The sequence below is a fragment of the Chiloscyllium plagiosum genome, unplaced genomic scaffold, assembly GCF_037043375.1.
Source record: "Chiloscyllium plagiosum isolate Xiang-an unplaced genomic scaffold, Cpla_swu_hap1 HiC_scaffold_12, whole genome shotgun sequence".
NCBI classification, from domain to species: domain Eukaryota; kingdom Metazoa; phylum Chordata; class Chondrichthyes; order Orectolobiformes; family Hemiscylliidae; genus Chiloscyllium; species Chiloscyllium plagiosum.
This window is the reverse complement of record NW_028270150.1, coordinates 51,531,984-51,558,364: the sequence shown is the minus strand read 5'-3', so window position 1 is coordinate 51,558,364 and position 26,381 is coordinate 51,531,984. Positions and strand designations below refer to the sequence as shown.

At 40.0% G+C, this 26,381-nt stretch overlaps 1 protein-coding gene across 1 annotated transcript; it reads left to right on the top strand.

Moving 5' to 3' along the window:
- Positions 1–1,178: 1,178 nt before the first annotated feature.
- Positions 1,179–26,136, top strand: LOC122555157 (thiamine transporter 1-like). Its single transcript, XM_043700876.2, has 6 exons — positions 1,179–1,447; positions 8,651–9,277; positions 10,500–10,728; positions 13,037–13,226; positions 13,329–13,470; positions 19,823–26,136. The coding sequence occupies exons 1-6, from the start codon at positions 1,310–1,312 to the stop codon at positions 19,979–19,981; spliced, it is 1,485 nt and encodes a 494-aa protein (XP_043556811.2). The 5' UTR covers positions 1,179–1,309; the 3' UTR covers positions 19,982–26,136.
- Positions 26,137–26,381: the final 245 nt, after the last annotated feature.

Below are 26,381 nucleotides of genomic sequence, written 5' to 3'. Positions count from 1 at the left end.
GCTACCTTCTCCCCAGCCCCACCCCCTCCCATTTATCTCTCCATTCCTGACGCTCCCAGCCTCATTCCTGATGAAGGGCTGTGGTCCGAAACATCAATTTTCCTGCTCCTTGGATGCTGTCTGACCTGTTGTGCTTTTCCAGCAACACACTCTCAACGCAAATCTGAGAGTTCCCATCCTTGAGGAGGAGATTAGTTTTGATTTGACTTATTGTAGTCTCACATACCTAAGTAGTGAAGAGCTTTGTTTTGTGAGTAGTGCAAACAAATCGTAGCAAACAAGCACATACAGATCATGAGGTGCTCAGACAGAGCGACGCATACGGGTTACAACTGTACAGGCAGTGCACAAAGCAAGATCATCATTATTTGAAGGTATAATCCATTCAGCACTTTAAGGAAGAAGCTGGGGACTTTGAGTAATTTGAACAAATCTTCTACTTTCATGATGATTGGAAGAGGACTGGGGCTTGAGTATCTACATGCTTTACAAAATAGATTGTTACTTTACCACTGTTAGGTCAAAATCCTGGAGCTCCAACTCTAACAGCATTGTTGATGCACCACAACTCTCAACCACCTTCTCCAGGGCAATTAGGATAGGCATTGTTGTGATCTCAACTGAAAAAAAATGCTGACGATCACACTAGGTCATAAAAGTCTTTAGCTCCGATGAAGAGTCATCTAGAATCGAAACATTAGGTTGCTTTATCTGCAATGAATGCTGCCTACCCGACGTGATCTCCAGCACTTTTTGTTTTCAGTTGAGATTCTAGCATCTGCAGTAATTTGCTCCTACATTGTTACGATCCCAGTTGATGCTATGACTGAAAGAAAGTTATAGCAAACTGATAGAATGTATTTTGATTTAGCAAGGCGGTCTCTCACTGAAACATGCAAACAATTTTTCAGATTTTTTTAACAATAAACCAAAACGATTTATACAAAATTAAAGATTTTGAAACACAGAGTGAAGTTTAATCCCAAAACACTCCTCGGCCCATAGTGTCTACGCTCCCTCTTGCAGACCCACTGCCAATCTTCACCAAGCTCCTCACTCCGACAGGAAGGGAAGGCGTTTATTCGAACAATATTCAAAGCAAAGGTCGCGTACGCAATCTGTCAGCGCCCCCATTACCAGTCGGGCAAGATTCCAGCAGCCCGTCGCTGTTTGATGGCGTCAAGCCGCACCCCTGGGCTGTTGCGTTGCTGTTGGAGCGTTCGATGGTGTGGGCGGTTGGGTTGGAGCTTGGAGCAGGAGCGCGTGAGCGGACAGAGCCGGCAGTTGTAACTGCTGGCGGCGCGTGGCTATGGAGAGTACCGGCAGCAACTGGCTTTACCCCACCGCACTGCTCTGTGTCTGCGGCTTCCTCTCCAATGTCCGGCCCTCTGAACCTTTCCTCACCCCTTACCTGATGGGACCTGACAAAAACCTGACGGAGCAGCAGGTAAGTGTGACCAATCCAGCACCGCCGCGGTTCCCTCTCACCCTTTGGAAATCTGACAATGTGCATGACTTTGTAGAAGCGAATTCCCGTTTGTAAAGGAGCAAGCATTATTCAAGATTGCGCAGTGTGGTGCCAGCTGCAGCAGGTCACCTTTAAAAGGACAAGCGTATCCTGTTCATTTCTGTTGGGCGATGTTTTGTTTAGTGTTTGTGTTTCCAACAACTTTGGCGGTTCAGTGCTGTGTTGTCGAGTCTCTGACCGAGTTGCCTATTCCGCAGAGAGTGTTGTGTAGTCTGTAGTTTTTCAGATTGTCTCTGGATTGTCGCCACCAAGGTCAGCGCCATGAGACAGCAAAACAAATTAGATTTCACTGACTTCAGATTTAACATCCTCGCGTTTTCCGATTTGTTTCTCACCACGCGTTGCGACTGTCGGCCTCAGATGAAAGGAGGTAATTTAAAGAGTCATTTACAAATGGTAAAATACCACGGATGCTGAAAGTCTGAGATGCGTCAACAGAAAATGCTAGAAGTGCTGAGCAGCTCTCTCTCCTTTACATGAGTACCCCTGACCATGCTACTGTTTCTGACTTCCTGGGTTTGGACAGTGTTTTTAAGTTTGTGTCTCATTTCAGTTTAAGTAATAGAAATAGATGCTATCTTTATGCCTCAAGGTGAGTGCTAGTGTCACTTTAGGCTGGGTCTTGTGGTCACAGGTAGCTGCTTGCTGTTGCTGACCTCCATCCACATCTTAGAACTTTGTCATGATTTGGAGGTGCTGGTGTTGGACTGGGGTGTACAAAGTTAAAAATCTCTCAACACCAGGTTATAGTCCAACAGGTTAATTTGGAAGCACTAGTTTTCGGAGTACTTTCTTATGATTTTATACTCCACAACTACCTAATGAAGGAACAGCACTTTGAAAATTAGTGCTTCCAAATAAACCTGTTGGACTATAACCTGGTGTTGTGTGAAATTGAACCATCGTGTCTGAAACTTGGCTACTCAAACATCAGAACAAAGGAGCCTTACTTGCGAGACACAGTTGTAACCAGGACCTCAAGGAAAATAAATTAGATTTTCTGATGTACAGAAAAACTAAATAAAGATTAGGAAAACTGGGATTAAGAGAGACAGAATAACTTTGTTTTTTTTTTAAAATATCTCCAAGGAGACTCAGTTATGAAGATACATTGGAGGAGAGAAGGCTGAAAGGAGATCTGAGAGTATTTAAAATAAACATGAGGAGCCTAGATAAGTTGTATGGGGAGAAATTTCCCATTCATGAAAAGATCGAGAATGAATAATTAGCAAAAGAAACAGGAACATGAGAAAATAATTTTCATATGAGTGGTTAAGGTATGGAATGCACTGCTTGTGAGAGTGGAGGCAGGGTCAGTTGAAGCATTCACAGAGGAATGAGGCTACTACTTGAAAAGAGAGAATGTGAGAGGGAATGGCTCTGAGTGACTTGCTTAAAAGCCACTACAGGCACAATTTGCTATATAGCCACCTCCTGTGCTGTACCAATTGTGAGATTCTGCGAAATGCACGAACACGATCACCGTGAGCTGTTTGAGTATACAGTTCATGGGCAAGTACTCAGCATTCCAGCCTATGCATTTGTTTCAGTCTCAAATCTATTGGTGCACACTATGGAGCACAATACCATTTGGCAACTTTTCAATTTCCACTGCTCACCTCATCATTAACCATTTGCGTAATTTTGCCCACTTTTTTTTTTAAAGAGTATTTCTCTCATGTTACGCATAGTGCAATTGTAGTCCAAAAAACTGGATAGAAGACGTTTTAAAATTGAAATGGTAAGTAGTTCTGACAATTTGATTAGTTTTCCTTAATCAGTGTGTTGTCTGGTTCCTTTGAACAAGTTGAAGACAATTCCGACCAGAACATTATGAATGAATTTTCCCAGGTGTCCCACGATACCAAGGCAGTCAAATCAAAATTAATACAAGTTGTACCAAAGCAAAACATTCCCAATTTATTAGGAACAAAATTATTGTCATCTTTAATACTAAACATACTATCCCTAATCTTATTTAGCCCCTTAAATTTACAATACTTTCCAAGTTTCTTGTAAATTTACTCAGTCGCTCTCTCAGTGGCTCTGTCTCTGGATCTGCGAAGCTGCTTTCTCTCTCTCTCTCTCTCTCTCTCTCTCTCTCTCTCTCTCTCTCTCTCTCTCTCTCTCTCTCTCTCTCTCTCTCTCTCTCTCTCTCTCTCTCTCTCGATGGATGGTTAGCTCTGGAGGAGAAGGCCTCAGACAATTCCAAGAGCAGTTCCAAGAGAGGAGTCTGCAGGTGAACTCTGTTTTTGTACCTTTAAGAGTTCTAGCCAATCTGGAAGATACAGTGGAGACAATAAGGACTGCAGATGCCAGAAGTCAAAGACAATAAAATGTGGAGCTAGAAGAGCACAGCAGATCAGACAGCATCAGAGGAGGAGGGAAGTTGACGTTATGGGTTCGGACCCTTCTCCAGGATTCTGGAGGGGAAAGGGAGCACAGAAGTAAATAGAAGGAAGGATTGGGACTGGGGGAAGGTAGGTAGGATGGTGATACGTGGATGCGGGTAGGGGTTATTGTGATTAGTCAGTGGGAAGGGTGGAGTGGATAGGTAAGAAGGAAGATAGACAGTTAGGTTAGATCAAGGAGGTTGGGGAGGAGAGGGAGGGCTGGACATGGGATGAGGTGGGGGGTGGGGAGATGCTGAAGCTGATGAACACTCATGTTAAGGCCATTGGGCTGTAAGTTCCTGAGGCGGAATAGAAGGTGTTTTTCCTCTGGTTTGCATGAGGCCTCATTTTGACAGTGGAGGAGGCCCAGAATGGACATGTTACCAGGGAAGTGTTAGGGGGAGTTGAAATGCCTGGCAACTGGAAGATAGTGTTGATAGGAGCATACAGAACCCAGATCCTTCACGAACATCTGCACTTGGTCGCTCCAATGGAGAGGAGAACACATCGGGAGCAACGGATGTAATAGACCGGGTTAGAAGAAGTGTAGGTGAATCTCTGCTGGATTTGGAATGATTGACTGGGGCCTTGAACAGAGGGGAGGTGGAGGTGTACTTCCTGCAGTTGCAGGAAAGGTGCTGGGTGTGGAGGAGTGGTTGATGGGGAGTGTGAAACTGATGAGGGAGTCATGCAGTGAACAGTCCCTATAGAAAGCAGATAGCGGTGGGGAGAAATATCCTTTTGGTGGTCGGGTTCAACTGCAGGTGGAGAAAATGGCGGATTTGGAGATTGATGGGGTGGTAGGTGAGGACCAGGGAGACTTTATCCTTATTGTTGGGAGGAGGGGGCTTCAAGGCAGCAGTACAGGAAATGGAGAGGATATGATTGAGAGCATTATTATTCACAGGAGAGGGGAAATTAGGGTCCTTGATGTAGGAAAATATTTGGGAAGACCTGGAGTGGAATTCCTCATCCTGGGATCAGATGTGGCAGAGAAATTGGGAGTATGGGATTGCATTTTTTTTTTGCAGGACGGTGAGTGAAAGGAGGTGTAGTCGGGGTAGCTGTGGGAGTTGGTGGGTTTGAAATGGATCTCGGTGCTAAGTCGGTTGCTGGGGTTTGAGACAGAGGTCCAGGAAGAGGAGGGAGGTGTCAGAAATGATCCAGGTGAATTTGAGATTGGGGTGGAAGGTGAGGGTGAAGTTAATGAACTGTTAGAGTTCCTCAATGGAGCATGAGGCAATGCCAATACAGTCATCAGTGTAGTGGATGAAATGGTGAGTGGTGGTTGTGCTGTAGCTGCAGAAGATGGACTGTTCCACATATCCTACAAAGAGGCAAGCATAGCTTGGACCCATGTGGGTGCCCATAGCTACCCCTTTCGTTTGTAGGAAGTGGCAGGAGTCAAAGGAAAAATTGAAGGTAAAGACCAGTTCTGCCAAGCGAATGAGTGTGTCGGTGGAGGGGTACTGGTTGGGCCTGCAGGAGAGGAAGAAAGAAAGGGCTTATGTGCCCTCCTCATGGGGAATATAGGTGTAGAGAGACCGAATGTCCATGTTGAAGGTGAGATATGGGTGGGTGGGGGGGGGGGGGGCTAGGGAATTGAAAGTCTTGGAAAAGGTGGAGGGTGTGGGTTGTGTCCTGAACGTAGGTGGGGAGTTCCTGAATCAAAGGGAAGAGGACGGAGTCTAGATAAGAGGACATTAGTTCTGTGGGGCAGGAACAGGCAGGGACAATGGGTTGACCAGGGCAGAAACATGAGTGAAGTATTTAGATGGCATGCTACTGTCAATGAATACAGGTTTTAATTAATGTTAGATAGTAGAATCGTAGAGTCATATTATCCTGAGTCAATCTAATTTCAAGTTTTAAAGGAAGTTTCATTGCGAGGTTTGAGAAGATTTGTAGCTCAGGTTAAGGTTCTGGATGTAGGTTTGTTTGCTGAGTGAGCAAACCTGCATCCAGAAGTTTCATAGATTATTTCTTTGCAGTGACTTGTTCCAGTTTTCTGCCATGACTTTGCACAATTGTATCACGAACCAATTGAACCACTGAATTGTTATGTTGCAGAAGGAGAGCATTTGGCCCGTCATGCCTGTACTGGCTCTTTAAATGAGCAATTAGCTCATGCCAATCTCTTACCATTTCCCTATACAGTTGCACATAATTTCTATCTAAATAATCATTCAATGCTGTCCTGAAAACCCCAATTGAACCTGCCTCCTCCACAATTCCAGACGGTGCATTTCATATTCCAACTGCTACTCACCTCTGTGGAAAAAGCTTTTTTCTCTCATCGCCCTTGCGTCTTTTGCACATTATTTTAAATCTATGCCCTCTCATTCTTCTTTCTCTTATGAGTGGGAACAGCTTCTCCCTATTTACTCTGTTCACCCTGCTCATGATTCTGAAAACCTCTCTTCTCATGGCTAATTACCCTCTGAGAAGAATAATCCCAACTTCTCCAAACTATCCTCATTATCCAAGTTCTTTTTGCTTGAACCATACTTGTAAATCGCTTCTTTCCAATGCGTTAACATCTTTCCTATAATGTGACACCCACAACTGTGCACAATACTCTAGCGAGGACTAACACGTATCTTGTACAAATTCAGCATCACCTTGCTCTTGTACTCTGTACCCCTGTTAATAAAGCTGAAGACAATGTAACCATTACCATCTACTCTTTCCACCTGTCCTACTATCTGCAATGATCTATGCACATATACACCCAGATCCCTCTGCTCCTGAACCCCCTTTTAGAATTGTACCCCTATTTGATGTTGTCTTTAGGTTCTTGCTACCGAAGTGCATTATCTCTCATTGCTTTGCATTGAACTTCATCTGACACACAACCGTCCATTTCACCAACTTGTCAATGTCCTTTTGGAGTTCCACACCGTCCTTCTCGCAGATTACAGTTTTTCCACCTTTAGTATTACTTTGAAATTATCCCTTGTGCAGTGACATCCAGATCATAAATATGTATCTGGAAAAGCAAGGGACCAATACTGACCCCTGGAGAGCTCCATCATGAACTTCACTTGAGCCAACAAATATCCATTAACTGTTACACCCTGTATCCTATTAATCAGCAAATGTTGTTTCTATGTTGCTACTGTCCCTTTTATACCATGACCTATAACCTTCCTTAGAAGTCTGTTGCATGGTCCTGCCTCTTCTGGAAATCCATGTACTCCACATCAACCACATTACCTCATTGATCCTTTCTGTTGCCTCTTCAAAAAAAATTCCAGCAAGTTAGCTAACATCACTTTATACTTCATTCAGGTATGAAGCTTGAATTAATTCAAACTGATAGGTTATCCATTAAACATCACAATGGGTTCAAAAAAGGAAAATAATAATTTATTAAAATGTATGTCCTTAATCTGAAATTTTCTGCAACATCACTACAGAATGAACTGTTCAATTAATTCCACTTACCTGCTTTCCAGCCCAAGTTTTGTAAATATCTTCTGTGCCCAAAAATTAAAAAAAGGATGTCATTTGTCTGTAAAATAGTCTAATGGTGATATACTGTGAAATTGCACTGATAATACAAAGGTTGCATCAGCTTGATCGGATTGATTATGACATGAGTTATCACAGAAACTTGTCTATCATTTTATTTTAAAAAAGTTTATACTTGTATTGGTTTGATCTTGGTCAACCATGTGTTGATTGGTCTGAGATGAACATAGACCATTTCTTTGTGTTGCAAAAAGTTTAAAATTTGGGACTTGTGTGTTCTTTTTCAAATAAAATAAAGTTGTTGTTCTTGACCATAATATATATAATTTGGTGCCAGTCACTAATGATGTATTGCTCAGTCCATCTGTGAGACCCCAATTTTTACTGTAGCACACTGTGGTGGTGTCACCTGGAGCTCTGTGTTTTTTGATCCCTGCACTGTTGTAATGGAATTGTGCATTTTCTTTAAAAAAAAGACTAGGAGTTCTGCACAATTTTAACAAGCTGCAAGAGGCTAATTTGCAAATAGTTACTGATGAAATCTGAAGGGCTGGTTGCACATCATTATAGGAAGTGAAATAAGTTATTCTTGTCCTTCATTGCCACACGAGGATGAATATGAACAGTACAGTATGAGACATGCTGTTAGCTAATGTCAGCTGGGACAGCATTCCATGAGCACAAATGCCATATGCCTCTCTTCTGTGAGGGCAAGGAATAGGTCAGGAAGAATCAACCAAAGTTTCTGTTCCTGACCATCACCACTAACCCTCAACTTGAAATGTGTGTGTGGATCTTAGATGGGGTGAGATTCCAGTGTATTCCAGTGTGTGGTCCTTCATATACATGTCATATTGACTGGCTGGACTCTCACTGTTTATGTTCTTGTCGAGCAATGCCACTTGAAGTGAGATAATTGCTTGCTAGTTTTTGTAGACTACTGCAGCATAATTTAGTATTTTCAGGGTACAGTGGGAGAAAATTTAGGATGATTGGATTAGAAGAGTAGTTATAATTTACATAATATTGAGCTTTTTCTGGATGAGTTACATTCAGGAGGAAATAAAAATGTTGTTTTACAGGTTTTAATTTTAATTTTTGTTCCTTATCGTTTAGTGTCTATTGTAGCTATAGTATTTACAAACATAGTTGTAAAAACCTGACAAAGTATGTTTTGCATTTTGCGAGATTGATAATTGAAAATTAGAAATTAATCTCCTGTCTTCAACCTGTTGGGCTTCTATTTTCTAAATAGGTGAATGAGATTTTTCCGGTTTGGACTTACTCCTACCTCGTGCTTTTGTTTCCCATCTTTCTGGCTACTGATTACCTCCGATACAAGCCCATCATTGTTTTACAAGGTGCAGCTTTGATCGTTACCTGGTTGATGCTGTTGTATGCCCAAGGACTACTAGCAATGAAGTTTCTTGAATTCTTCTATGGAATGGTAACTGCATCAGAGGTGGCTTATTACTCCTATATCTACTCTGTAGTGGACTTTAACATGTACCAAAAAGTAACTGGATACTGTCGCTGTGCCACTTTGGTAGGGTACACAATAGGATCGATTACTGGACAAATCCTGGTCTCGTTTGCTGAGGTGTCCCTCTTCCACCTCAATGTTATTTCTTTGGTCTGTGTAGCAATTGGTTTTACTACATCAGTATTTCTTCCAATGCCACAGAAGAGCATGTTCTTTCACAGAGTGAAAGCAGACTACAATGGATTCAAAATCAAACATGACGGCTCAATGTCAGAAGAAGAAGAACTTGAATCAGCATCAACGACGCCACTAAACCGTGGCCTTGATAATGCGAACAGTATGTTAAATGACCATCTGCCAGAACCAATAGATAGCAGCTCATACACCAATGAAATTATGGTAATGTGCTTAAAATGTTTTACTTTTGTTAATGTGGTTTTCCTTCCTTTCTGCTTCTGAAATCAGAAATGTGATGTTTTGGGTGAGCATCTAGTGTAATCTTAGATTTTCAATTCCCTCCATATTTCTTTTCTTGAGTATAGCAAAAACTGCTGCATTCACAGACAAATCTATATTCCCACTTTACTTAGAGTACGGGGTAGGTATAGTTATGTAAAAGATAATATGCCCTGAATAATTAATAAGTTCTTTGTGCTGCTGTTATTCTTTCTCTATATGTTATAAGACATTTTTGTACTCTGGCTTTGTGATAGTCGCACAGGACTTTGACAGAAACTGTAAAGAAGAAAAAGCAGATTTCAATAAATCACAATGGTTTACTTAAACTTCTAGGGCCAGATATCCTTGGAATCCTTGCAAGGGGTGGTAGTGAAGTGTGATCGACAACATTTTCCTATCTGTTAACTTGTTTTCTCTTCTGCTTTTTCTTCCTCCTTGCCCTGCCTTTTTCTCCCTCTTTTTCTCTTCTCATACTTTCTCTTTGTTAGCAGTCAGGTGTAAAGGAGAAGGATTAGACCTGTGTTACAGTATGAGTGGTGTTGAATCATAGAATCCCTACAGTTGGAAACAGGCCCTTTGGCCCAACCAGTCCACATCAACCCTCCGAAGAGTAACTCACCCAGACCCATTCCCCTATGACTCTACATTTCCCCCTGACTAATGCACCTAACCTACACATCCCTGAACACTGTGGGCAATTTAGCTTGGCCAGTTCACCTAACTTACACATCTTTGGATTGTGGGAGGAAACCAGACCACCCGGAGGAAACCCACGCAGACACTGGGAGAATGTGCAGACTCCACACAGACAATTGTCTGAAGCTGGAATCAAACAATGGTCTCTGACACTGAGGCAACAGTGCTAACCACTGAGCCAACGTGCCGTGATACGTCCTTTCCAGCATATTAATGTGCCAATGTTGCTTCGCTTTTAAAGTAATGGGTAAACGTAACCTTTTGCAGCATGCTTCCAAATCAGCTGAAATGTCACAGCAATGTTCAATCAATGATTGTAGAGTGTATTTCTAATGAGAATATTGCTGTACTAAAACCACTTTACAAATATAAAAAGCAGTTCCTTGGGAAAAATATTGCATATTGCTTTTTTATGAAACCTGTTTAAACATCTAGATGTATTTTTAAGTTCTGTTTTGTTTTTCAGAATAAAAAGCCTTTCAAAAGAATATGCATTGTTCTTGTAATGTTATGGAAGACCTTTCTGCAGTGTTATTCTTCCTGGCCACTACTCTGCTGGTCAGCATGGTGGGCATTGTCAACTTGTGGCTACTTTCAGATAGTGAATTATATTCAAGTCTTGTGGGAGCGAATACGTCCTTTCCAGAGTTCCCAGATTTACAATGGAATAGTGGAAGCAGCATCTGCGCTTTTGGGTATGCTCACATTCATAATTTCCCAATAAAAGCAGTTGAGTTTGCATGTAAATTGCCACAAGGGTATGAATGTTTTAGTTTGACAAGGGTGTTGACATATTTCTGAGAAAAACTAACACAGAAAAAAACTGGGCATTTACTGACAAAACAAAGCCTCATTCAAACTCTTGCTCAAAACTCAAGGTATGTGATGATATCTAATGCAAAGAAGTGTTATAGCTACAAAGCAAAAAAGATAACATAGGCTAAGAAGGTATAAAGATAGATTGGGAAGGAAGAGAAAGAGAAACTGTAATGAATTTTAATAAGTCCAAAGAGGAGATCAGAGATGAAAGCAGACATTAATGGATGATGATACAGCGTGAGTTCACTGTCTACGTTTTCACTGGCGAAAGTTTGAGGATTCAAAGTCTTCAGGTAAAGGCAGTATGGGAATATCTATATCGTATAAGAAAGTTCGACATGGATAAAAATAGTAAATTCAAGTGTAAAAAGCATTGAATTCTGTTTGCATGTAGCTTAATACGTTCAGATGATATGAAAGATCAAACATCGTTACAACCGTACAAAGACACATGATCTGTTGGTCCAGCAAGTGTGCAGCATTTCAAGATGGTGTATCTTGTTTACCTTTTCTATCTACCTTCTCACCACTAGCTAACTTATCCATCCATCCATCTAACCCGTATGCCATCAATACTATCTAACTGTTCTTGTAACTCTTGCCTAGAGCACTGGATCCTGGTGGTTCATTTATCTGTATTAATGATGCACTCAGAGAAAGAGAATGGAACAAACCAATCATTTTGACAGTATTGGGTAACTAGACCAGTCTAATGTTAGTCATGGATAAGATTCTAAAAATATTAATATTGGGTTAAAATTTAAATCTGTAGCTGGAATGAGAGCTAATTGAGGACAGCCTACAAGATTGTGAAAGGAAAATCATGTCTGACAACTAGGAATGATGGAGAGGATATCTTTAGATTTTCAAAAGGAATTTGATTAGAATGCTATATAGACTCCATGTGGATACTAGCCATTGATTATTTTTGAAAGAGAATATGAAGAACAAAAATAAAGTTTATGGATGTTTTACAGCATTAATTTAAACATGCCAATCAGTGTTGGCACAATTGATCTTAACATAAATAACATGCATTTTACATATTCTGGTTTATATATACATTATTTTAAAACTGCTGTCAGAGTTCACTAAGAACTTTTTGTCATTTTCAGGAGGATGTAGGCTAGTTAGTAGGGTGCCCATAAGGAAGTCAAATTAAATTTCAAGTTTGGAAAAGGAAAGTGATGAGTTTTAAAATAAAACAAAGAGTGATAAGGAACTTACACCATGGTAAAACATGAAGCAGAGAACTTGGGAACTAAAGAGAAGATGAAGATGAAGATGAAAACACATGTTTTCTTCTATTGGAAGGAAAATTAATTGGCTGTTGGGGCTTTTTTTTATGGACTGTGTATAAAACTGGAAGATACTGAACTGTTTTGACTTTTACAACAGTTTTCATTCAGGGAACGTTTGGTTTTTTTGAAATTAAACCAACAGTTTAATGTGGGCAGCTGCTAGTTACAGAAAGTCGAATAACTTTCGGAAAACAGCCAAGCATAGTTTTGAGTGATAAGATGAGGGTTAATTGTCCTTAATCATTGGAAAACCTATCTTTGGAAGAGACTAACATCCTCGATGGATGGAAGGACATCTTCTGTGCTGTATAAATCAGTAGGACCTCTGCTAATAGTTGCCAAAAGTACAAGAGGGATAAGTTAGGGAATTATTTTTAGGTGGAGATTTGGTAAGGTTCTTGATGTCCCATGAGAGACAGTGGCAGAAGCAGAACCTGTAATAACCTTTACAAGGTGAATGAATGGATATGTGAAATTGGGAAAAGAATAAAGGGGGTAGAATGGCTCAGCTCCTTCAGAGCATAATCCAGAGGAACCAAATCTCAATATTCTAACTGATTGTTGGCAATGTGAAAGTATATTTAAGGCTACAGTATGATCTAATGATTGTCCCTATCACTAAAGCTGAAATGCTACAGGACATAGAAAAGGTTAATGCATTGCAATGTCTTTACGTGCTTCCCTTATCTGTTTATTCTCTTGCAACCAGAGTACTTAAATAGATTTGTTTTAATAGTCATAAATTTTGATTTACACATTGTCATTGCCAGATACAGTTACAGCAAGTATTGAATTTAAATTGCTTTAAATACAGGCTGACTGAAGAATATGAAGAATTCATAACAACTTTATTTTAATGTTCTCTCTTTTGGTTTATATTTAGGTGCTGTAGCAGCATTTGTTGTTGGTTATGTAAAAATATCGTCCATCTGGAGTGAAGTTGCACTCTTGGTCTTTTCTCTTGTTGTTGCTGTTTCAGTGTTCCTGATGGACACACTCCAAAACATCTGGGTCTGCTACGTCTGTTATATTGTTTTCAGAATTATTTACATGATGCTTATTACTGTAGCAACGTGAGTAGAGTTTTTTTCTTGTTCAAAAGTATGATTGATTGAAAATTGAATTTTGTAGCATTTTTAAGAAAACTGAATATTAATTGCTTTTCTTTTTAAAAGATTTAAGATTGCTGCAAATCTCAGTGTGGAACTGTATGCTTTGGTGTTTGGTGTGAATACATTTGTCGCCTTAGTTCTTCAGACACTGTTGACTTTGATTGTGGTGGAATCTAGTCTGCTGAATTTGGACATATTTGGACAGGTAAGGTGTCAGGTACTGTGATAACCACTTCATTAAGTTTTAGCTAGAAGAGCAGATGAAAGGGCATCAAGGGTTGAGCATTCATGATTACGTTAAATAGTCTATTTAATTTGTGCAGAAAATAGACAACATAAATCTAACTCCCATAAATAGAAGAGACTCACTCCTCTAATTTCTACATCTGAAGTGTTTCATCTTTGATGCCATTCCACTAAGTTTTTTTCCAAGCTTTTGACATTCTTCCAAGGCACGCTGCATCATTAGAGGCGCTGAGTGTTGTTAAATGAAACATTTAACTTCATTGTGAACTTGGCCTGTACTTCTAAAGCCAAGGTATTTGTGTGGGATTTCTTTAAAATGGCCTCCTTGACTTGGTCTGCCAATCTTAAAGGTCTGTTATGTGCAGTGTTAGATCTTGGTTTTTGTATTCCCTTTATCTGCCATCTATCTGCTCAATTCGCCAATCTGCTTACCACTACACCATTAGACATCAGGAAGATATAACGTCATTGGCCTAATAATCTAGAGTTCTAGACTAATGTTGTAGGTTTGAATCCCATCATAGCAGATGGTGAAATTTGAATTCAATAAAAGAAGTCTGGAATTAAAACTTGTCTAATGGGAAACATGACCTAGCAAGCCATTTGGTTATATCTAATTGCTATAAAGTCTATTCTTAAAAAAAAAATAAACTGGATGGACAGCCCAGCATTGGCTTAGGCACCAGAAAAAATAATGGCAAACTCGGTCTTGATGTTCTGACCTCCTGTTCCGACACGAGGTAAACCCTCCTGTTTAATTTAAAACCAGTGACACAAAAGTTTTATCCCTTGCAGTAATCTATGAAAATTCGATAAGTGAAGAACTAGTTAAAGTAAAAATTAACAACTTTATTCTTTGTTATACTTCAAGAAATTCTGTGTCACAGGTTACTGATCAGTAAAGGTACTTTTAAGAGAGCTATTTTTCAGGCAGTCTGTTTACATGCTGGGGCTTGGCAGTTCTCCTCCCAACTATTCAATGTTTTCCCAGTCTTATACCCACAGCATTGGATTGTGTCTTTGGCTTTTAAGATTATCAATATACTCAATTCAAACTTTATTGGAATTTGGTATTTTTTGGGGTATAATTCAAACTGATTGGCCTACTTTGAATCTGTTTTGTCATTTCCAGGCAACCAGCTACTCCAGTAGCTGGAGCACATGTCACATTGTGTCTTATTGAGAACACGGGGTGCTGTCACTGCTAACTTTTAACTCTCTTAAAAGGTCTGGTTCACCCACATCTTCAGAACAATCCTATGAACATTTGGAGGTCTGTGACAAAATTAGAAGAGTCCTCCAGACTAGTCAAACAACAGTCTGATATTGTCTTCAAGATATGATTCTTAGCATATGACATTGTCCCTGACACAACCACCAACAACTTCAAGAATCTCTGATTCATTGTAAGGAAAGATCCACCAGATGTAGTGAGACAATAGTATAATTTGGTAAAGAGTTGTGGTGGGAGTCTTCAGTGTTGAAACTTTAAGGTCTAGAATCATCTGATAAAACATGGGCAAGGAAGCGTCCTGCTGATTACCACCTAATGGCCATCCCCTCAGTTCATGAATTAGTACTTCATTTATGAATATCATTGGAGGAAATATTGAGTGTGGCAAGAGTGCAGAATATGCTCTTGGTGGAGGGCTTCAATGCCCATCACCAAGAGCAGCATAATAGGAATGTCCATTTAAGGTAGTTTCAGTAGGAATGACCACTGAACTGTCGTTGTGGAGACTGTTAACAATGCAAGGTATCCTCTTCACAACGAGGATACCTTGCATTGTGTGGCACGACTGTCATGCTCAACAGGATAGATTTTATATAGATCTAACAATTCAAAACTGGGTATCAATGAAGGACATCAACAACAGTAGAAGTGTTTTAAACCATCATCTGTAATTTCATGGTTCAGCATTTAACCACAAACCAGGAAATCAACCCTAGTTCAATGAAGAGTGTAGAAGGACACTGCAGGAGAAGCACCATGCATACCTTAAAATTGAGATGACACTCTGGTTAAGCTTCACTGCAGGACGAGAGACATAGAGATGTACAGCACAGAAACAGACCCTTCAGTCCAACTTGTCCGTGCCGACCAGATATCCTAAACTAATCTAGTCCCGTTTACCAGCACATTGCCCATATCCCTCTAAATCCTTCCTATTCATATACCCATCCAGATGCATTTTAAATGCTGTAATTGTACCAGCCTCCACCACTTCCTCTGGCAGCTCATTCCATACACACACCACCTTTTGTGTGAAAAGATTGCCTCTTAGGTCCCTTTTATATCTTTCCCACTTTGACCCTAAACCTATGACCTCTATTTCAGGACTGCCCCACCCCAGGAAAAGACCTTGTCTATTTATCCTATCCATGCCCCTCATGATTTTATAAACCTATATAAAGTCACCCCCTCTGTCTCCGATGCTCCAGGGAAAACAGCCCCAGCCTGTTCAGCCTCTCCCTATAGCTCAAACCCTCCAACCGTGGCTACATCCTTGTAAATCTTTTCTGAACCCTTTCAAGTTTCACAACATCCTTCCAATAGGAAGGAGACAGAATTGCATGCAATGTTCCAAAAGTGGCCTCACCAATGTCCTGTACAGCTGCAACATGACCTCCCAACTCCTATACTCAATGCAATGACCAATAAAGGAAAGCATCTCAAACACCACCTTCACTATCTTATCTACCTGCAATTCCATTTTCAAGGAACAATGAACCTGCACTCCAAGGTTTCTTTGTTCAGCAACACTCCACAGGACCTTACCATTAAGTGTATAAGTCCTGCTAAGATTTGCTTTTCCAAAATGCAGCACCTCACATTTACCTAAGTTAAACTCTATCTGCCACTCTTCAGTCCATTAGCCCATCTGATCAAGGTCCTGTTGTACCGAGTAATCTTTTTCGCTGTCCAGTACACCTCCAATTTTGGTGTCATCTGCAAATTTAACTACTGTATCTCATATGTTCACATTCTTATCATTTATATAAATGACTAAAAGCAGTGGACCCAGCACTGATGCTTGTGACATACCACTGGTCACAGGCCTCCAGTTTGAAAAACAATCCTCCAACACCACCCTCTCTCTTCTACCTTTGAGCCAATTCTATATCCAAATGGCTAGTTCTCCTTTTATTCCATGAGATCTAACCTTGCTAACCAGTCTCTCATGAGGAATCTTGTTGAAGTCCATATAGATCACGTCCACCACTCTGCTCTCATCAATTCTCTTTGTTACTTCTTCAAAAAAAAACTCAATCAAGTTTGTGAGACATGATTTCCCACGCACAAAGCCATGTTGACTATCCCTAATCAGTCCTTGCCTTTCTAAATATATATAAATCCTGTCCCTCAGAATTCCCTCCAACAACTTGCCCACACCAATGTCTGGTTCAATGGTCTATAATTCCCTGGCTTTTCCTTACCACCTTTCTTAAATAGTGACACCATGTTAGCCAACCTCCAGTCTTCCAGCACCTCTCCTGTGACTGTTGGTGAATCGAATATCTCAGCAAGGGGGCCAGCAATGACTTCCCTAGCTTCCCACAGAGTTTTAAGATACACCTGATCAGGTCCTGGGGATTTATCCACGTTTATGCATTTCAAGACATCCATCACAACCTCCTCTGTAATATGGACATTTTTCCAAGATATCACCACATGTTTCCCTACAACAATCTATTTCCCCACATTCTATATCTTCCTTGTCCTTCTCCACCGTATGCACTGATGCAAAATATTCATTTAGTATCTCCCCTATCTCCTGCTGCTCCACACATAGGCTGCCTCACTGATCTTTGAGGGGCCCTATTCTCTCCCTAGTTACTCTCTTGTCCTTAATATATTTATAAATTATAATTTATTCATAATCTCACTAGCGTGTGCCACTGGGAGTAATCCAGAAATTATTACTCTCGAGGACCTCCTTTTTAAATTCCTGCCTAACTTTCTTTATTCTCCCTTCGAAATCTCATCCTTTTCCCTTCCTATGTCATTAGTTCTAATGTGTACAATGACCTCCTGCTGGTCCCTCTCTCCTTTGAGAACATTCTGCACCCTCTCTGAGACATCATTGATCTTGGCACCAGGGAGGCAACACACCATTCTGATTTCTTGCTGCTGGCTGCAGAGGCGTCTGTCTGTGCCTCTGACTAAAGAGTCCCTTATCACAATCTATCGCATGGAACTGACATACCCCTCATTACATTAGAGCTTGTCTCGACACCAGAAACTTAGCTGTTTGTGCTACATTCCCCTGAGAGGTCCGTCACCCCCTCCATTTTCCAAACCGCATACTTGTTTGAAATGGGAATAGCTACAGAAGAGTCCTGCGCTACCTGCCTACCGCTCCTACCTTTCCTGGAGTTAACGCATCTTCCTGAATGTCTCTGTGGTTTTTCTCCCTTCCTATAACTGCCATGTATCAAACCTCCTAGCTCCTGTAAATTCCTTATTGCCTCTAACTGCTGCTTCAACCGATTTATGCGATCTGATAGGATTCTCAACCAAAGCACTTCCAGCAGACATAATCATCAGTAATATGGAAACTCCCACATCCAATAGGAAGAGCGTATCACTCTACTAAAGGCCATCGTTGCTCCTTCACAATCTACAGACCCAGAAAGTAGCACAGTCTTTTTACTCTTTAAAAAAAAAGTGCTCCAGGCTAACTTAGCATTTGTGGTTTGTATTTTTAAAATTTAATCAAGAGACAGATTTCAATTAAACATATAATCAAAAAAGGACCCACTCTACTCACTACTGTAGACTTACAGCAAGGTTACACGTTAAAAACTATACACTTATCACTCACTTATCGCTCACTCACACAGGTTCCTCCAAGGTTAGCTGTGAATTTTGCTGTCTGTTAATTTTTCCTAGATGCACTCCTTTGTCCAGAGATACGTGAACTCAAACAACAAAGGCAGTCACTGCTGCGTCAATTAGCAGTGTAGGTTTTTTTTCTCTCTCTCCCTCACTGACGATGTACTTGCTGCCTTTTGTCTGTCTTTCTCCCTTTTTAAAAGTGCCATTGTTTTGACTTTTTTTCCCCAAAGTTGCTAATTAGCCAATGCAACATGCAAAGGACAGAGCTAAGTAATTCCACAATTAATCGACCAGGTCTAAGTGCTGCATATTCAGTCATGAATGGTGATTAAACAATTCACTGGATGAGGTGATTTCACAAATATCCCCTCCTCAATGACTGGGAGCCCAAAATATCCCTGCAAAAGACATGGCTGAAGCTTTTATAGTTGCCTTAAGCTAGAGTACTGTGCCGATGATTCAATCTTGGCCTTCTCCTGAGCCTGTTCCCAGCATCACTTTACTGGATCAGTGCAGTTCCAATAACACTGAGCAGTTTTAACATGATTCAAGACAAAACAGCTGAATTCATCTGTAACCCATTCACCAGCTCTAGAATTCATTCCCATCACCACTATGTACAGTGACAGCAGCATGTGCAAGCTCAAGATGCAATGTGCTAACTCACAAAGGGTCCTCCGCCAACATGTTCCATCCCTGTGACCCCTAATGCTTGGAAGAACAGCAGATGCAAAGAAACACCACCATATGCATGTTCTATTCGAAACCATACTGACCTAGAACTGTTGCTGGTCAAAACTTTGGAAGTTCCTCAGCACTGTGGATGTACCTTCTCCATGGACAGCAGCCATTCAGGGAAATTAGCAATAAATGCCAGCCTATCTGGGAACACCCACGTTCCATGAATTAATTTTTTTTAAATCCTCTCTTTGTTACATTTCCAGGTGTTTTTTTCATCTCCAGATATCAAAATTATACCATATACTGCCAAGTTTGAGTCATAAGCACATGTCAAAAAGAGCAGTAATCCTCATCTTGTCCCTCATGATACTCTATTGTAGTTGGGTGACTGGATACTTTTTTTTGTCCCTTAGCCAATTTTGTATCCAAGTTGCTATTTCCCTTTTAATTGCTTGAGCTTCATGACGTAATTTAATCACACAAGGCATTACCAGGAAATTAACTTTGTCTGTTTAAATTGAATATATTGGTAGAGAACAACCTTGTTACATGTAAAACTGATCATTTGTGTAGAGTGATGACTAGGTGGATGGAGAAGAGTTTGTTAATATTTAAATGGATACTTTACCAGTTTAGCTTTTTTTTTGCAATGTTAGTAAAATATCCTCAGCAGAAACTAATGAGTACTTAAGACCACAGATTGGGAGAATTCTTGCAAACAAGTATCTTTTCCTGGTTGAGTAATTGTTCGTTACAAGCAGTTTCTTAAATATTTTTCTTCTTTTTCCAGTTTCTGGCATATTCAGTTTACTTTGGTGTAGTTGCTCTGTTGTTCCTGATCTTTGGTGTATATAACATTGTGAAGAAATACAGAGAAAAGCCAAGACCACATGAAAACATCTCTGGTTGTTTGGACTGCAGGAACGAAGTGACATCAAAGATATCTTGAGCAGGCATCATTGAATCATACAATGCCTACAGCATGGAAGCAGGCCATTTGGCCTATTGAGTCACACCAATCCTCCGAAGAGTGTACCACCTAGACACCGCTCTCCCACCCGCTTTAACCCTGTAACCCCAAATTTCCCATTCCAACTCACCTGCCCTGCACATTGCTCAACACCATGGGCAATTTAGCATAGCCACTCCACTTAACCTGCACCTCTTTGGAAATCATCTTGCAATAAGACTAACTAAAGACCCATTTTGAAATGGGCTGTTTCATATTTGTACAGTTACATGATATGATCCAGTTACTACATTAACTGGAGTCAAACGATTTGTTTATTTCTGCACTAGATCCTTAACCAGAGAAAAGCAATATACTGTGGATGCTGGAAAATAAACAAGAAAGGCTGGAGAAACTATGAACAAACACAAATTACTGGAAAAACTCAGTTGGTCTGGCAGCATCTGTGGTGAGAAAGTAGAGTTAACTTTTTGGGTCAAGTGACCCTTCTTCAGAACTGATTGAAGCTAGAAATAAATTGACATATATGCAGATGTTGGAGTGGCGGAGAAGGAGATGGAGGGGAAAAAGGTTAGATGGAGAAGGAGCTCAGAGAGAGGGAGACAGACAAAGGAATGGGTAATGGTCAGTTTAGGAGAAACACCTGCTCATCAGGACCATTTAGTAGCTGACAACGGATTGGTCGTTGGGGTAGGAATATGAAGATACTCAAGCCCTAAAATTATTAATCTCAATATTGAGTCCAGAAGACCGGGTCCACCAACGTACAATAAGGTACTGTTCTTACAGATTCCACTGAGCATCACTGGAGCACTGCAGCAAGCCTAAGACGAAGATGTTGGCCAGAGAGCATAGTAGTGACAACCAGAAGCTCAGGGTCATTTTTGTAGATAGAACGTAGGTGTTCTACAAAGTGGTTGCCCAGTCTGCATTTCATCTCCTCCATGTAGAAGAGAACACATTGTGAGTAGCAAATACAGTAGACTTGACTGAATGAAGTGTAAGTAAATTGCTCTTTCACCTGGAAGGTGAGTCTGGGTCCCTGGGAGGAAGTAAACAGGCAGACCTTGAAACTTCTGCAAGTGCAGGAGGAGTGGACTAAGGTGTCCCGGAGGGAATGGTTCCTGCAGAAAGCTGAATAAGATAGGGAAAATGAATGTGAGTCTACTGATGGCATCAGGCTAGTGGTGGCGAAAATGAGGGCTAATGATCTTTTGGATGTGTATGCTGTTTGGATGCTCCTGTGGGAGGAAAGCAAGGGGGTGAGGGTAGAAATGCAGGAGATGGATCGGACATGACTGAGGGTCCTGTCAACCACATTGATGGGGAATCCTCAGTTGAAGAAGGTGAACATTTTGATGCCAAAGTTGGCATCATTGGAACAGAGGAACTAGGAGCGGAATGAGTCTTTATCGGAAGCAGAGTGCGAGGAGATATCGTTAAGGTAACTGTGGGAGTTGATGACTTTCTAATGGATATTGTCAGCTTATCCCCAGATTGGAAACTGATGTCAAAGAAGGGAAGGGAGGAGTCAGAAATCGATCAGGTGAAGGGGAGTGAGTTGGAAGGGAAATTCACTCATTTTTCCAATTCCATGAAGAGAGGGAAGCAGCACTGATTATGTCATCAATACACTGGAGAAAGAGTTGCAGGTGGGAGCTGGAATAGGACTGGAACAAGGAATGTTCCACCTATCCCACAAAGAGAGAGGCACAATTGGGGCCCATGCAGGTACCCATGGCCACACTTTTGATTTGAAGCAAGTTGGACAGGTTCAAGGAGAGGTTATTCAAAATGAGGACAAGCTCGATTGGACGGAGGAGGGTAATGCTGGTTGGGGATGGTTCAGGCTTTTTTTCCAGGAAGAAGCAGAGACCCTCCTGATGGGGGGTGGACATGCAAAGTGTTTGCATGTCCATAGTGAAAAGGATGTGGCTGGAGCCTGTGAACTGGAAATTCTGAAACCGACTTAAGCATGAGAAGAATGCAGATGCATATGGGAAGGGACTGGATGGGGAGAAAAATTGGAGTCAAGGTAGGAAGAGATGAGTTCTCAGGGGCAGATGCAGGTAGAAATGATAGGTCTGCCCAGGCAGTCATCTTTGTGGATTTAGGGTAAGAGTTGGAAGCTGACTGTGCAGAGTTGGGGTCTGTGAGCTTGGAGGCTTTCAGTGGGGAATGGGGAGAAGATCACCAAGAGGAAATGAGATTAATGTCTATTGTGGACATAGTAGTCTGGTGTTCAGTGGTGGGGTCATGGTCCAGGGAAAGCTAGGAGGAGATATGAGATCTGGTGCTTAATCTTTTATAATGCAGAGGTCAGTCTGCCAGACAATAATAGCACCACCATAGTCGTAAGGCTTGATTACAAAGTCAGGGTTGGATTTGAGAGCACAGTGCAGTCAGTTCAGGGGGATATAGGTTTGAATGGATAAGTTGGGTGAGGTGGGGTGGGGGGGTGGTGGTGGCAGACCATTTAAGAAACCAAGGTACATCGACAGTTCATAACGAACAGGCTGAGTGTCGGTAAAATGCTGAAGGGAGAGTCTTGGTGGTGGGCGAAGGGGCCTATGAGACAGGGAGAAAACTCTTGTGCATAGAAATGGGCATGGAGGCAAAGGCAACAGAAGGACACTGTGGAGTGCAATATCTGAAGAAAAATATTGGTTTCAATGTTAACTCTGTTTCTCTTTCTACTGATACTAACAGACCCATTCAATTTTTCCAGTTTAAAAAAAAATTTTGTTGTCATTAACCAGAGATTTCCTTGAAACAGCTCATGTTCCTGAACTTTAATTTCACCAGAATTACAGCAGACAGTCTGTTTCTGCCCAAGCAGGGCTTCTGCTGAAATTGGAAGTTTTGATGACAGAGCGGGGACTGTTTGTTTCCTGTCTGTCTCTGGATAAATTAAAATCCAGGCTGCAGACATTTATGGAAACTTCATACTTATTTTTCTGATAATTAGTCCCGATTTAGGCACTTTCACCTCCTCTGTTAAATCAGATACTAAATCTGAGTAATATTGTCTGGGGCCAACTGATTTTCTTCTTGTACTCCACATCATTGATAAATTGTGATTCCTCATTAATGTTCTTGTCATATTTTAATTTTTCCCACTAAACCTGATTTAATTTTTCTCAAATGACAAAAGGTAAGACTGGATTACATGTGTGCATTTCATGCTTTGTGTACTTAGAAGCAAATATGTGGCCATTTTGCAAGTTACAATCATAAGGATTAAAAGATTGGTATTCTCTGTACTATTACAATTATATGCATCAGTACACTGATATTGAATCCAAGACCATTACATTAAAAAACAGTGGAGGGAAAAAGCATTATATTGAAGAACTCTGGCTATAACCTAAGCATCGAACTGCACTGATGTTTTCACTCCAGCTGGTGAGTCCAACTATTTATAGCTACCAGCATCTTAATAATGGATAGCAAATTTGAGTTATTCTTTTAGCATGTCTAGAGACAGAAATTTTGTTTTGATATTTTGAAAACCAATATATATCTATGGTATGTGGTGGTATGGAAATATAGTGGAACTAAAATGCGCGCACAATAAAGAAGGACAACTGCAAAATTGAATTACATAAAATTACCCATATCAGTAGCTTTAATTTTATTAGTGGTACAACAATCTGCTTGGCTGTAGTAGTATTGTACAATAGAACAGGCAAGGCCCAATGAAGAGACTTGTAAAAGAAGGAAGTGGGGCGTTGGAATTAATTTTATAGTTCTTTGAAAGAGCGCTATCATATTTGAACATAACTGCAGTGACACCATAAAACCTTAAAATAAATAACACTAGCTATTGAAGTGAAATGAAGAATTTTTCTCTCAATTAGCCTTTTTTGTTAGCTTGTTACAAGTTAGTTTTAGGTACTGTTAGAAAATATTATTGATTTTAATGCCATGTGTAATTTAATTGAGATGATGTGACAAATACAAATAGTAGTGAACATGGATATGCCTTATGATGAAGTGATTGTCTGAGACTTGAAGAGTTGTGACGCACTCTCCTTTTTTAAAGTTGCTGTTTATTATTTATGCCATTAAGTGTAAATATTATACTGGTAATGTTGTGTACCTTTTATCATTGTTTAGAAGCTTTGGAATGAGTTGCCAGTCTTTCAGAAGTACTTTTCTTTTTTGATTGATTGTGGAAGGAAAATTTAGAAATGGGAGAAGACAAGAGTTTGACCTATTTCTTGATTATGTATCAACTAAACTTAACACTGTTCAGAGATGAGCTATTTTGAGCAATCATCGGAAATCTGAAGGGCAATTTCCCCAATAAAACTAATCTAATTAGTGGCAAAATCAATGAAGAAAGCATAATATTAGAATAAATTTCAGTAATGTTCACTATCTCAAACAGAGCATTAGGTAATCATATCACATACATGCATCAGAGTTTTTTGTTCTTGGATCTTTCTGCCATTTTGCTAGAGGTTTGCTGTTGGAATGGTTTATGTTCTATGGCTAGGAAAGATGTAATTTATTTGCCAATATTTAACAGGTGCCTAGTTTGCATTTTTGAGTTTAATCTAATAGGTATTGGATAGATATCTAATTTATATTCACGCTAATTCTGACTTGGAATGAGATTGTAGATCTCAGAAAACTCAGCTGATGTACTCAAAAGCCAGTTAATAAAGTAAAACCCCGTTGCATAGTATCTGTCCCAAATATTCATGGAACACTATTGATAAGGGTTCATTTTGAATTAATTATAATTCATAAAAGAATAGAGACCTTCACGAGATCAGGACAAAATTAAGATTATTTGCCACAATGAGAAATCCTTTAAAGAATAAGCAGATTTTGTCTTTCTCCATGAGGAAATGAAAAACTCTTTCTCTCCCAAATCTCTCTGCATCCATGTGTTATGAACAGAGAAATGAAACTTAATCAGCTTTGAGAAGGATGTTTAAAAGAAACACAGTATTAGGTTTAGGAGACCAATAACACTCACCCTGGTGGGGGTGGCCTGGTGGCTCAGTGGTTAGCACTGCTGTCTCACACAGTGCTAGGGATCCAGGTTTGATTCCACCCTCAGGTGACTGTCTGCGTGGAGTTTGCACATTCTCACCATGTCTGTAAGAGTTTCCTCCCACAGTCCAAAAATGTCCAGGTTGGTCAAATTCGGCACGCTAAATTGTCCATAGTGTCCAGGAATGGATAGGCTAGGTGGATTAGATGTGGGAAATGAAGGGTTACTGGGATTGGGTAGGATGCGACTTGGAGGGTCAGTATGGACTCGATAGGTCGAATGGCCTGTCTCCACGCAGTAAAGATTCTATAATTCAGTGTTGACAGCCTTTCAATTTGAAAGGAGTATTCTGCTACAATTTAAAAAAAAAACTTTATGATAAGACAGTCAAACAGGTTTGTGATAAGAAGTTCATGTCACTCATACAAGTTTATGTATTAACATAAAATAAACTGCAGTACAATCTTTAGCCCATACAGAAATATCTGCTTGAACCGAATCTACTTTGCACTAATGAAACCGATGTGTATCAAACAGTTAAATCGTTTTGTGATTAAACCTATTGTTTGTCTTTTTTGTAAAATAAATAATATCATGAAATTCTACCTTCTTCCTTTTGAGCAACAATGCAAATTCTATTTTGTACAGAGGAAAAGCAAGGGATGTGAGAATTATTTAATTAAAAGATGGTGAGGTATTGATGAATTAAGAGAGCCATGGGGTTAGTACATTATAAGATTGTGCAGGTAGAACATGTTATTTTAAATTGAAAAATTGTAGCACTTTAGGAGAGGTGCAAATTTTGACAATTTTATTAATTTTGTGTAATTGTATTTTGCATTGCTTAAATATATATTATCAAAATAAATGGTAAAAGTTAACTATATACAAGGTTTCATCTGATGTCCACTTTTAAAGAATGCACAGTGCTTCGAATGTTTATTTATGTTTAACATACTTAATGCAGCTATAATGCTTAGGAATTATAGAATTCTTGCTTTCTACCCCTGAGATTTATACTCGCGTTCAATGGGCCAGTTGAAATATTTTGAAATATTTGTATTTTTGTAGTTTAAAAAATTGCACATTAAATGAATGTTTAAATATTAAAATGCTTTTAAACAAAGATTTGTACATTTTGACTTTTTTTTTTACAATTACATGTTTGAAATAGTTTTAAAACCAAATTCACTTTGCCTTTGAAAAAGCAGTAATGCCTTGGTGTTAACTAATCCTGAGCACAACTTTAAATCAATACTTTTAAAACCTAATTACTTTAATCACTTGAAAAAGAACAGTTGCAAATTCAAGTTAATGTTTTAGCTAATGTGCTAGGACTGATTAAGTAATCCATTGGTAAAATTTTATACA

Coding starts and splice junctions, on each gene's coding strand:
- LOC122555157 (XM_043700876.2), top strand. CDS start 1,310: ATGGAGAGTACCGGCAGCAACTGGCTTTACCCCACCGCACTGCTCTGT. Junction 1,448..8,650: donor AAAACCTGACGGAGCAGCAG/GTAAGTGTGACC, acceptor TTTTCTAAATAG/GTGAATGAGATTTTTCCGGT. Junction 13,227..13,328: donor ATGCTTATTACTGTAGCAAC/GTGAGTAGAGTT, acceptor TCTTTTTAAAAG/ATTTAAGATTGCTGCAAATC.